This window comes from Melanerpes formicivorus, unplaced genomic scaffold (genome assembly GCF_026170545.1).
Source record: "Melanerpes formicivorus ecotype bairdi unplaced genomic scaffold, bMelFor1.0.p_v2 SCAF_20, whole genome shotgun sequence".
In the NCBI taxonomy this organism is placed as follows: Eukaryota; Metazoa; Chordata; class Aves; order Piciformes; family Picidae; genus Melanerpes; species Melanerpes formicivorus.
Window position 1 is genome coordinate 641,761 of NW_027142372.1, and position 13,488 is coordinate 655,248.

The 13,488-nt window shown below is 42.7% G+C and overlaps 1 protein-coding gene and 1 long non-coding RNA gene across 6 annotated transcripts in view; one reads left to right on the forward strand and one right to left on the reverse strand.

Annotated features, from left to right (window-relative positions):
* The window catches only part of LOC137447195 (uncharacterized), a 34,561-nt gene that overhangs the window by 13,344 nt on the left and 7,729 nt on the right, over window positions 1-13,488 (forward strand). The window lies entirely within an intron of this gene.
* The window catches only part of SMPD3 (sphingomyelin phosphodiesterase 3), a 120,740-nt gene that overhangs the window by 5,875 nt on the left and 101,377 nt on the right, over window positions 1-13,488 (reverse strand). For all 4 annotated transcript variants that reach the window (XM_068150482.1, XM_068150481.1, XM_068150483.1 and 1 more), the window contains 4 exons: window positions 10,445-10,600; window positions 6,390-6,479; window positions 5,550-5,613; window positions 22-184 (listed from right to left, as the gene is read on the reverse strand). In XM_068150482.1, coding sequence (XP_068006583.1) covers window positions 22-184; window positions 5,550-5,613; window positions 6,390-6,479; window positions 10,445-10,600 — 473 coding nt within the window. The remainder of the gene's footprint in view (window positions 1-21; window positions 185-5,549; window positions 5,614-6,389; window positions 6,480-10,444; window positions 10,601-13,488) is intronic.

Below are 13,488 nucleotides of genomic sequence, written 5' to 3' on the forward strand. Positions count from 1 at the left end.
TCTGTCGATTCTCAAACTCACCACTTTCCATTCCAGGTAGAGACCTTCTTCTGTGTAGAGCATATAGTCAATTCTCCTCCCATTTCCTTTCAGCGATGCCTTCCTCCCCTTCTGACTGGAACTGTGGTTCTTGCTGGTGGGATAGACTAAATATGCTTTCCTTCCTTCTTCACTTTCCAGCACCCTGTTTCATTAAAACACAAGACAAATGCTTTGAATGTTTGGGTGTTCTGTCTGTGCATTATGGAGGACTCTGTTCACAGCCCCAGTAAAGCAGATCTTTTTCCAAATGTGGTTTCCAGTATGAAGCTGTACTAACTGCTCACAGGGCTCTTAAAGCCTCACAATGAGTTTGGCATTCTGGGTGCTTGGGTTGGTGGACCTACCCTTGTAGCCAGGAGAACAAACCTGAGAGGAGGACCATGCCTGCCTGCTGAGGCCAGGCACAGAAGCAGTCAAACCAAAGAATCAGTTTTCTAGAGACTAGTTCTATGTTCAGGTAAATGAGCTGCAACTCTCCCATTAGCACTTTTAGTTTGGGTGCTTAAACCATAACAGGTTTTATACAGAAGAGTGTTGGGGCCCTGAGCAACTTGATCTAACTTTGGAGTTAGCCCTGCTTTGAATGTGCCTTTGGGCCATGGAACCCACAAAGGTCCCTGCCGATTGTTTTTACAGTTATTCTGTGTTGCAGTGCTGTTGGGTTGGGTTTGAAAGGAAATCTCTTGTACCTTCATGTGTTTTATCTAGAAGCTCCACAAAAGGAGAGCTAAATGCCACAGACCCAACTGTGCATGCACAGGCTGGAGCTGCAGATGTGTGGGGCATGACACAAAGTATGGCGTATGGTTGCAGCTGCTTGTATGATAACTGTGAATGCAGAGAGGCAAAGATTAGGCTCTGGGTTTGCTCTCTGGCTCCAAACATAAAAAACCTGCTTTCAAAGACACCTCCTTGACAATAATTTTCCTTTACTTACCTGCCAGAACCTGAGCTCAAGGTTCTGTGGTTTCCCTTGTAAGAGTCGATTACACCATTAAGCTACATTATCAGCTGTAACAAGAGAAACACTGAGCCATGAACATGGTTCCTAGCAGGTACAAAGCCTTTAATTTTACCTTGGAAGAAAATGAGATTACTTTTGATCACCCAGTTTTAAGACTTGACTTTGGATGGGCTTTACGGGGGAGAGTTTAGGAATGTTTTAGTGTGTGTGGGTACAGAATGAAGGAAAAACAAACACCAGAGTCTTGTGATGTGTTTAATGTGTGAGATTCAGATGGTTTCTTTGCTAAATTTTGTCTCTTTGAGGGCACTGAGTGGTGGCAGAAGGAATATAGCACTTGCTACAGCTGATGAGGTCGTGGTAGGGTTATGATCCATAAACTTGTGAAAATTGGTATACGCAAGAAGTACTTTGTGTGCCTTCAAAAGGTAACAACGAAAAAAATCTTGTCATGTAGTTACTTAAACTTTTCTTAAACCCCTTTGGACGTGGAAAGGTATTGAAGGTTCTTAAATGTTATTGTAACCAGTTTATGAACTATGTGTTGTTCAGTTTTAGACTGTCATCTCCTGTTAAATGAGATCACTGTTGACAGCCCATTTGCAATCTGATTCTGCAGAGAGCTACTGTAAATGATTCACTTCCTGAAATGCTTTTGCTGGATTCAAGCAAGCAAGCTCTTTGATGGGACTGACCTCTTTCAAAAACTGTAGTTATATTTGGCAAAGCCAATTAAGTAACAAAAGTAGAAGAAACTGCTGATTAGTGCTGCAGTACTACTGGAAAAAAAAATCTTATTTACATTAATTCATAAGATGAATTTGCTTTAGCTTCCATTGTGTCCTTTTAAAAGTCGGTGAATGCTGTGTATTTACTTAAGATCCACAACTGCTCAGGGAAGAGAAATGTTATTTTCTGATACATACTTGTGGACACATCTGCTTCTGCCTAGAAGTCAGCCTACTGCACAGGCAATGGCTTGCAGCAAGGCTCTGCAGCAAGGAGGCACAAGTACTGCATATGGGGCCATGCTGCACTACCAGCTAATGCTAACAGTGTAAGTCAAAATAACCAGCTATGGCTCAGTGGAAAAATTCAGGTGGAGTTGTACAAGAATAATTGTCTCACTTGATAGGAAAGAAAGAGGATAAAAAGCAATTGGAACTTGACTGAAATATTTTCAGTCCTGAGTAAATCCCAAATTAAGTGAGAACACTGTGGCTGCTGGTTGGTTTGTAGTGCTGACTGCGGCTGCAGTGGCCAGAATAGCATAGCTAAGGGAGCCATTATGCAAAACTTACTCACTCATCACAAAGCCCAAGGGACCATCTCTCATTCAGGTGCGAGGTACTAGAGTTAAGGAAGTTTTTGTACTGGTGTTGCAGCCTGTTGCTGAATACTGTCCACCAGTGTAGACTGGAAGTATTTACACAGATCTTGTTTTAGCAGTGCTGTAATGTGTTGTCCTGTGCCAGACTGTTCAGGGTTTAGAGATGGAACTGGGATTGTTCCAGTGCTTTGCTAGAAGGTGACAATCATCTTTGTGAGATTATTTGTGTGGATTTCAGGAACAGAAGCTTGTGTGGCTTCCAGCACTGTGGCAGGGCCCAGATTGTTACATCTAGCTTATTAGTTGTTCTATAATTATAAATGACTGGCTCATTATTTGCACCAAGCGTGTTCCTCTATTCTGTTTTACGTATGCTGTACTTAAATATCTCTTTCATATTAAGAACGAGTTGTTCTGCTGCTTTTATGGCCTAATTAGTTCAGTAATGCGAACTGCTTAGTTATATTTATAAACTACAGAAGAGTGCTGATGAAGAAATAATTCTCTGAATAGCTTACGCTGCCAATTTAAATGTCTGCAGGGCTTGAGCAAGGTTTCATTATTGGAAATGTAGAGAATGGATCAGTTTGAGGCTGTACCCTGTTCTGCTGCATATATGGGTGAATCGTGTTAGCTACTAGCAGTGCTCAGCAGCTGCCTAACATTTAAATGTCTTGAAAGCCCAGATGCCCTTAATGCCTGTAGCTATGACTGAACTTAGCAGTTTTTACACTTATCAGTCCCTTGCAGAGAGGGTAGTGGTATTTTCTCTACTATAGAAGCACGTGTGTAATACACATGTATGGATTCCTGCTTCCCTCCAGACTTGCATCAAAAGCTAGTGGAAATTCTGGTCTAATAGAGGGGGGTTTGCCAGTTGAGGAGAACTAGAAAGTACTACAGAAAACTGAAAGCCACATTTAGTAAGAAGAAGGACATTGAGACTCTAAGAAGGACATTAAGACTCTTGAACGTGTCCAGAGATGGCTCTGGCCAGCCTGATCTAGTGTGGGGTGTCCCTGCCCATGGCAGGGGGGTTGGAACTGGATGATCCTTGTGGTCCCTTCCAACCCTGAATGATACTATGATACTATGATTAGTAGGCAAAACGTCTTACCTATATTGTTACCAGTCAGGAATGTTTTCCAGTTATACTTCTGTGCTGGACAGAGGTAGCAGAAGTAATACTCTTAAATTTCTATTAAACATTTGATGGCTTTTTAGCTATCAGTCATTGTCAGTGGGACATAATTGCTACATACAAGTAACTCTTTGGGGAATAAAATCAAATACCCCAAAAGTAATTTGGTGACAGGATATCTCAAACAACCACTTGAAAACACAGAACATTTTGGTTTTGTTTTTTTTTTAGAGCTCCTAGTCTGCTCTTAGAACCATAACATAGACTATTACACCCCCATACAGATTTGCATTTGCAAACTTGATTGTAGGGCCAAATTACCTTATTTTGCTTTCCAGGAGTCCCTTCCACATGTACCAAATTCAATGTTTTCAACATGTGAATGGAAACGCCTGGGAATTTTGCAGGCTTTGTAATGTGTAAAGTGTGACTTGGTATATTCAAAATAAGGATTTTGTTCAGAACTGATGCAAAGAATGCTTGAAGGGGTAGCCTCACCTAAAGCATTCCATGAAGAATGTCCATCTATATCATGCAGTGTACTGTATTTAGTAAAATTGCAAACATAAACTGTCCATATATAAGGCACTACTTCCATTGTGTGTGTTACGTGAAGCACCTGCACAACCTCATTCATTGATGTAACTTTACCTCTGCAGTATGAACAGCTAGAACATCTTTTCTGGTCAGTCATGACAAGAACCTATTTAATGCATTAAACTAGCCTGCAAGGTAGAGAAGGTACAGAACTATCAGAATTATTACGTGCTGCTCTAAACCGTACAAAACTTAATTTCTCTCCAATGGCCCATCATTTAACAAGCAGTACAGGTATTCAAGAAATTTATCCTAAGACTTCTGCAAATTAAGATTTTTGTATTTCTGTTGCAGTTTGAGCTGGGTGCCCCCCTGCAATGTTTACTTCCTGTGTCCAGAAGTCCAGCCCAGAGGGGTGGACACAGGAAATTATGTAGTATTTCATACCACAATCCTTTGCACCACTATAAGATGCAGTGCGGAGTCTAGCACTATCTCTTTTCTTCCTCCTCCGTCAGCTGGTAACTGGGGAGATGTCTCCTGGCTTTGGGCCTGGCTAGGCCCAAGGCCACGGGGGGATGGGCAGTCTCAGATCTGGCCAGCTGAGACTAGCCTAGCAGTGGGAGGGGGAAGAAGGAGCCCTGGGGGTCTCGGGTGTACCCTCAGGTAGGGATGGGATCTCTCTGGGTCTGTTTGGGGATTTTTCTTTGTCACTCTGCTTTTGCTTTTCTGTAAAAGTTCACTGCTTTCTATTTAAACTTTCCATCACTTTTGCAATCCGTTTGTCTGAGTGTTTATTGTTGCCAGGGGTGGGGAAGGGGGCTGCCTCAACCCAGCACAATTTCTCATAAGCCCCCTAGCTGAAACCAAAGACACCTGTTTCTCAACACCAAACTCTTCTTAAAAGTAATGCTGCACTAATAGATAACTAAGCTGTATTCCTAGTCATGTCTAATGTACCATTTAATTCCTCTCTCTTTGTGAGCTTGCTTTATGAGGTGTATCAAATGCTGCAAGTTTTCTAGAACAGTCAAGGAGTTGTTGGGTTGGGGGTGATGTTTTAAACTTCATGGATTTATTTGAGGAAAAGTATCACAGTATAACTAAGGTTGGAAGAGACCTCGAGGATCATCGAGCCCAACCTATAAGTAGGTGTCCTGTTGTTTCCCGCTGGCCTTTGCAGCACTGTGACCACAGAACTGGCTGCCTGCAGGAAGAGTTTCAGTCTAGCTGTCAGTGTACCCTTTCCATAGTGCTTGGAATTTCTTGTACTGGGGGCCTGTCCAGGTAGGACCAACTTCAGAGACATAAAAACACTGACTGCAGTTGCTCTCATCTTTACACCCACTGAAGCCAGTTCTATTAGAGAAGCAGCTGGTTTTCCTACTCTCCAAGTACCCCTGAGTAAAAAATTATGTTTACAGTCCATAATCAGCTTTAAATTTTTGAGATGTTAAATAGCAAGCAGTGAATTGGCTTTTTAAGGAATTGTCTAAACCACGTGGGAAGATCATCAGGAATCAGGAACTGCATACTTCTGTAGGTTATCCGGAGAGCACACCTCTTCATCATATAATCCTTCAGGATCCAACAGGGTACCTGTGAACAGAAAGGGAAATATGACTGTCCCAGCATACCTGTGACCTGTCTGGGGAAGAGGAGACCATTCTGACCAAAAGTGCCTTGTGTTCACTTCTCTCCTCTCCAGTCCTCCCTACTGGTGACACCCTTTGAAGCACTGCCTTCTCCCTTCCAACTTTTCAGCCCATGTGAATCTTATTTTTATACTTTTTTGCTACAAGAGTGAAATGCCACATTCTTAGACAGTCACACTTTCATACCTTTAGGATTTGTCTCAGTTACAATTGCGTCCCTAAAGAAAGTCTTAATTCGTGATCTAAAACTTTACTGAGTTCACCTCAGTTTCACCAGGTGTGAATTTGTCAGAGTTCCAGGAAATCTTTTATGAAATGAATCCTACATGCTGACAGTTTTTAATTGCTTTGTTACATTACTTATAGAACACCAAATTCTGATCAAACACTGCAGGCTTTCACTGTGTGCAAAAAGTACAGAAACAGGAATCTGGCTTACCCTCTGCCTCGCAAAGTAATCTGGAGATTACTTTCCACCCAGGTGTGGGAAGGCATTCACCTAGCTTGATGTGGAAGTTTAGAATCTGGACTGAAGTTTGGTATCTCTGGTTCTTAATTATAATTCACCAAGACACTGTTCTGTTTATAAAATACATGCTACAGAAATAACCCTTGTAAATATTTGGTCTCCACCAAATTCTTCCTGCCAGGTAACTGCACCACATGCTGTGAGCAACAGACAGCTAAATGCTGTACAGAGACGGCTAGAGAAGGTCTTACCGATTGCCCATGGTTTATCCTCCCCAGGACCAATTCGACATGGGTCTTTGTAGTGTGTAAACAGAGAGTGCTGTTGCTCCAGCTTGTCCTCTGCAGGGAAAGAACAAGTGCAAGAAAAGGCACGTCAGCTGCATGTTGTGAACAGCTGTGTGTTCTGCCACAATGGAAAAGGCAAGTCCTCCTTCCCACTTGTTTACTTCTATAGGGCTGATCTGACCCAGATCAGGAGTAGATGATCTCATTATGTAGCACAGCAATACCTTGTTTTGATCAGAAACCCCAGCAAACTCCTGCTAATAACAGTGCTTCCCTGGAAAGTCTTCTTGTGAAAGACATTTTTGTAGTTTCTAGCTGTAAAGTGAGGTGAAACTTGTCCAACTTTTGACATTGCATCGCTTACCAGGTATACAAAACTATTGTTGTATCACCCCATGGAGAGTTGGACTGACTTCAATGATGGTATAAATGGCTGTTTGTGGGTGTAGAAACACTTCTCCCTAACCTGAAGACAAAAGCTTGTGCTTTACTTGATACTGACTGCATTTTTTAGAAGCTGTAAGAGAAAGCACAGGCAGTTGATAACTTGCTTGGGATATTATCTGCAGCATTAAAGCCATTCTAAACATAATCAGCATGACCTGTCAACTTTAATTATTTTCTTCCTAATTGTTACTACGCTCCTTGCATTTAAAGCATACGCTGCATCAAAATTCTAGCATGATGTAGTAAGATAATCTACAAAAATATATACATCAGAATGTCAGACACTGAACAAACAAGCAAATTCTAGCTCTGTGCCTGCTGTGTAACAGAGCTGTTAACATGCTGCTTTCCCCTATCTGGAAACCAGCACAACCAGAACTTGAAACTACCAGCTGCTACAATTCCGGCTTTGTTAAATGGCAAAAAAATTGGCACCAGCTCCCAAGAACTTTCTTTTTTGCAGCACTTACACCTTCTGCAAGGTTAAAACTTCTCAGCAACGCTTGAAGGTTCTCTCTGGGGACCAAGAGAGTATTTGCCTGTGCTTGGAGCTGCTGCTGTAACATGTCTGTCACTGTGTCACCAAGACAACAGAATGTGAGTACACAAGAAAAGGAGCTCCTTTGAAATCAGAAACACAGCTTTGACCCCTGAGCTGTGTATCTCAGAATGCAGCTCACGTGTTGCCAGAGTCACATGAGATCTCCTTGTGTAAAGCACTGACCCTGTTCAGAAGGGCGCAGAGCACAGCCGTGGTGTGCAGCAGCACTGTGTTCATTGCCGCCGGCACTTGCACCGTGTTGGTATTAACAGTTATTAACACAGCTGACTGTCCTTCAGCCTCTGCCTCCACAGCAGCTGATCCATCTCATTACGCCTTTCTAGTTTCCCTCTACATCCCTTCTACAGCTAGCTCTTGAGAACACCCTTGTGTTTCAGGGAGGTGGATAAAGTAACTTGCCAGGGCCCCCCAGAGCTGTGGCAGAGGGTCAGAGGACTGACCCTCCCTAAGATTTGCTAGGTGTGCACTGCAGAGGGTTGCTTTCTGTCTGAACAGCCAAATGATTTGTTCAATCTTTATGGAAAAGTAGATGGTGAGATTTGTGCACTTGCTCATTTCTCTAGGTCTTCCCTTGTTATATGAGATGTCTACAACATTTTCCTCAAAACCAAGATAGATTAAAATTTTGACATGATTAATTTGCTATTATGGCACTGACAGCAACAAGGCACAGGTGATGAGACAGACATAATCCATCTGAAATGAAGGGTTTTTATCATATGCTAAAAGGTTTTAAAACTAATGGCCTTTTACACAAGTCAGTCCAAAGCAACCTAACTCACTTCTAGTAATGTTCCCACTAAGTTTAAGTTTGCCATATGAGTGTTGTCATCTTCTGTCTATAAAGCTGGAGGGGAAAACTGAGTTGCAGAAAACTTGTCACAAGCATAAGGTCGCTCCTAGACTGGGAGATCTTTGAAAACAGTACTGTCAATACATCTAAGAATAGAAGCTTGATATTCACTGAGTCATTAATTACTTGCCCTATCAGTCTGTGGAGTAGGAAAGAATACAGAAAATCATACACAGAATTAGAGGAAGCTGATTATTGCTGAAAAAAAAAATCTCAAGATGTTCAGTTCCCTGAAATGCTAACAAATGTCCCTAAAACAATGAGTAATGTAAAAATGAAGGGAGAAAACTTTAAAGCATTGCTTAGTGCGTAAGGAAAAAAACAGTCTAAAAATAAATGACATAGCCAGCTTCATTCAGTGTCCAAGCTGAGTAAATTTGCAAGGGGAAGGGGATGTAAATAAGTGGCAGAGTTAGCAAAAATTAAAATGCATTTTTATAACCTACTTTTCAGTCTTTAGTAGCAGTTACAGTGTTTACCACTAATATTTGCAGAAGCAAATGGTTATTTTCACTTCTGCTTTAAGAAGACAGGTCACAACAGCATTCATTATACTCTGCTGCTTGTGCAGGATCTTGGTTAGGGAGCCACAACATGTTGGGTAGAGAATACTGACCATACACTCAGCCTCAGAGCTTTACTCCTGTCTCTCTCCTCCTGCTGCACAGCACCACTTACTTTTGATTTGGATCTGACTGGGCAGCCTCCCCTTTGGTATGCAGCAGGCTGTTTATTGCCCTTTGCCTCCAGGCCGCTCCATCCAAGAGCACTGCAAGTGAAATAGTCATATCGCAGCAGATGTGTCCATTTGCATCCCCAGCCTCTGTCTCCTTTCTTTGGGACTGCTGCAGTTGCCACCTCAGCCTGCCTGTGTAGCAGCTTAGCCAGCAGAAGGCATGTTACTGACCAGAGTTCTTCCCTAAAAAAAACTCCCTATGCCTGCTACTGTTACATTTGATCCTAATGCATGTTTAACTACACTATTCCCTAGCCATTACCACTTGCTGTCTCACTTCCACAGTGCATAATGGATTTCTCTACCAGTCAGAACACTTGCCATCAACTTCTCCAACTGTTCTGAAGTTATTTGAATTATATAGTCATGACTGGTTGAGTTCTAATTACATTTTTTTATGCATATGAGCTAGAACTGAACAGAAGGGCTGTTTTGGGTTGACAGTCTTTTCTACCCCATTAATGTTCACAAATTCACCTGTAACTCCCCAAACTCTGGTTGGAATTGATGAATCCCACTTGGAATGCTGTAGCTTGAGCTCACCTGTTCCCTGTCATGTCCCTGATATCACAAATGAACTCTCTCAGATGAAGCCCTCCCACTGTTACCTGCCCTGTCTCTACCTCTCTACTTCAGGGCTTCATTCTGGCCCAATCACACAAAAGGCTCTTCAGTCATTCCCCAGCTCCAAACCAGCAGTCAACTGTCATCATATAAGGGCAGAAGGGAGCGCTGCTGGATGCCTGAGCCGGGGCCAGGCAGGGAGACAGAATCTTCACAGTGTTCTGTACCCAGACAGTATGGGTTTGGAAAAGGTTACTATCTCTGGGAACCCACTGGTTTTGTGGAGTTCTTTTTGTAGTGCCTTCCACATCCAAATATAGAGATGAAAAACCCATAAAATGTATTAAACTCAACACTCAAAGTACACAGGTCAGTTAATTTCTTTCAGGACTGACTCAGCAACGTTTAGTTTTCTCTGCAGCATTAATCTTCTCTGTCTGTGTATAAGCACTACCAAATGATTTTTAGCTGCACAGGTTTACTACTTCTTCACCTACAAAAATCTCATAACATACATATCTTTAGTTACTAAAGTTCAAGGATAGTTAAATGCAACCTAATTCAAGTAAAGATACACCACTGGATCTGTCCTCATTATTGCTACCCTAAGTCACAAATTATTGCTCTTGGTGCCTTAAAAAAATACCATGCTTAGTAATTCAGCAGAGCTTCTAAATGTGAGCTTCTCTCCTTGGCTCATTTCAGCTAGTACCTATTTTAGAAGCATCTGTAGCAATGAAGTCTTTCCTTCCAAAAGCCAGTCACCAGAGTACGCTGCTGCTACCTGCAGGAATCAAGAACTTTCCCATTCCTTTTTGGAAGAGGTAGGCATGAAGAAAAGAAAACACTCGTCTTACCAGAGGAGCAGTTATCGAAGTTGAGATCTCCACAGATTACATCAAAAGCCACCAGCTCCTCTGGATTGGCTGTACTGGAGGAGGAGGTAGATTTTCTGAATTCAGACAGCCAATCTTGAAGCATATCCAGTTGCTCACATCGAACAGTAGTATCTCCTGTAGCAGATAAACCAACCAACGGATAAGTAAACCAAGAAATAAGACCTCTTCTTAGCATGTTACTCAGCCACATATTACTTGCCAAGCTATTGTTAGACATGTTGAGGAAAAAGGGGACAGGATAAAACAGGGTGTAGCCAAAAGCATCCTCAATACACAGTGCTTAGCCTGTTGTGACAGTCATTAGGAACCATACTTTATGATGATCTAAGTATCCCCTTTTGGAATCAGCCGTAAGACAAGGAATCTGTGGTGCCAGCCAGCCACAATGATGATAGCTCTAGGCACAGAAGGAGAATGATCTGATGCACTATGTTTATAATCTGTAGTGCAGAATTAAAATCTGTACTTCAGACAAAACTGGGCAGCATGTTCTAGGGTAAGCCACCTGATCTTGCTTTGCTTTCTAATGTCAAAAAATGAAAACAATTAATTTTCAAGTGTTATTAGTAAATACACATCAGTGATAAATTAAACTTATACTGTAGTAGTCCACTGAGCAAGGGTTCTGTTTGCATTCAAATAAGAATGCCTGAAGGGGAAGCATGTTATCCCCCTGCTTTTGCAGGTTTAGGGGGCAGTATTTCAGAGGTAAAGAGCCAGAGCCTTTTGACCAGCTGCAAAGAACTTCTAGTGGGCTACATGTGCTGCACTTTGGCCACAACAATCCCATGCAGAGCTACAGGCTGGGGTTGGAGTGGCTGGAGAGCTCCCAAACAGAAAGGGACCTGGGGGTACTGATTGACCGCCACCTAAACATGAGCCAGCAGTGTGCCCAGGTGGGCATCCTGGCCTGCATTAAAAATGGTGTGGCCAGCAGGAGCAGGGAAGTCATTGTGCCCCTGTACTCTGCACTGGTTAGGCCACACCTTGAGTCCTGTGTCCAGTTCTGGGCCCCACAGTTTAAGAAGGACATCGAGACACTTGAACATGTCCAGAGAAGGGCAACAAGGCTGGGGGGAGGCCTTGAGCACAAGCCCTATGAGGAGAGGCTGAGGGAGCTGGGGTTGTTTAGCCTGGAGAGGAAGAGGCTCAGGGGAGACCTCATTGCTCTCTACAACTACCTGAAGGGAGGTTGTAGCCAGGAAGGGGCTAGCAACCAGCACCAGAACAAGAGGACACAGTCTCAAGCTGCACCAGGGGAAGTTTAGGCTGGAGATGAGGAGAAAGTTCTTCCCAGAGAGAGTTGTTCGCCATTGGAATGTGCTGCCCAGAGAGGTGGTGGAGTCACCATCCCTGGAGGTGTTCAAGAGAGGATTGGACGTGGCACTTGGTGCCATGGTCTAGTCATGAGGTCTGTGGTGACAGGTTGGACTTGATGATCTTTGAGGTCTCTTCCAATCTTGGTGATACTGTGATATTGTGATGTGCTGAGCAGGTGCCCTCATTTTACAGGAGTAACAGGAAAGAGTTGACAGTGATCGATAGCCAAACATTTTTTGTTTGTGAAACCATTTGACACACAAACCAGCTCTGTAATTATAGCAGCTAACCACACTTCATTTCAGGCACATTAGGCAAGATGACGTCTAGGAAAAAATTCATTACTGTCTCTCTTAAAGTGAGTACAGCACACACTTGATGTGGGGAAGGAGCAGAAAGATATTCTAGAAACAATTGTTTACCATATTGTCTTCCCTTTGCTTTTGTTTTTGCTGTACCTATAGTTAACAGTTACAGTTGATTCAGACTTGGTATGTCAAGTCAGAACAGTGTGACTTGTCTTCAGAATAAAAGATTTGTTTTCAAATGTCACACCTGGAAGGAAGAGTAGCAAAGCCAAAATTACTTACTGTGACTACAGTTTTGTTTTAGCCTCATCTACTACTTCATGCTAGCTATTAAAAGATGTACAACATGATTAGAAACATCATCTAGGTATGTACATAAGCTGCTCTCAGTGGCCACCGTGGAGATGGCCAATATTTAAGTCACAGCTTGCTAATCACTCAATTGCAGCTGTCCCCAGTGTGTTTCATAAACTTGTGAAACGTGACCTGGGCAGCACACTGTAACTGTCAGCACACAGACAAACCTCCAGACTTCACTTTCCTACCACCATTGACTTGTGAAGGGCTGGACTTTCAAGAGCACCTTGAGAAGCGGGGGAGGTAAACCAATAATTGAATAGAAACTGAATCAGAAGTGTTCAACCATGCATTATTTCATATAATACTACATAATTCAAATAATTATTGACAAGAACATGGCCAGGGAAATAGAACTTTGTATGGGTTCTGCTACTGGCTCATCTTTACAGATTGGTAATTCCAACAGTAAATAATCTGATTATTTGTTTTTTTCTTCCACTCATGTGCTACTGCCAACAAATCTTTACCAGTTGGGCTGTAACATATGAACAGATTCAAGTGTTTCCTGGATCTGCTCCCTACCCTATAGTTTTAGTTACTTGTTGCTGAAGTTCAGAGAGTACCCTAAGCACAGTGTGACAGAAAGGCAGACCAACCTCTCCTTGGAAACCCCCTTGCTACAACAGCAGAGGAAAGCCCTTACAGTGAAGACAGAGCTAGACAAAAGCACAAGAAGTAGGTCACATGGAATAAATTCAGCCTGGAGCAGGTGACACCAACCACAAAAGGTATGCGTGACTAACAGACACTGCTTAACTAAGGATATGGATGGAATTAGAGTCACAGGAAGCAGGAGCTTGAAAGAGACTTCTGGGGATCATCTAGCCCAACCTCTCTGCTCAAGCAGGGCCACATACAGCTGGTTGCTCAGGCCCATGTCCAGTCAGGCTTTGCGTATCTTCATGGCTAGAAACACCATAACCTCTGGGTAACCTGTCCAATGTTTAGTCACCTTGCAATAAGAACCAGTTTCCTTTGTATAAATGGCACCTGGCTAAGATCCTTCCTGAGTTG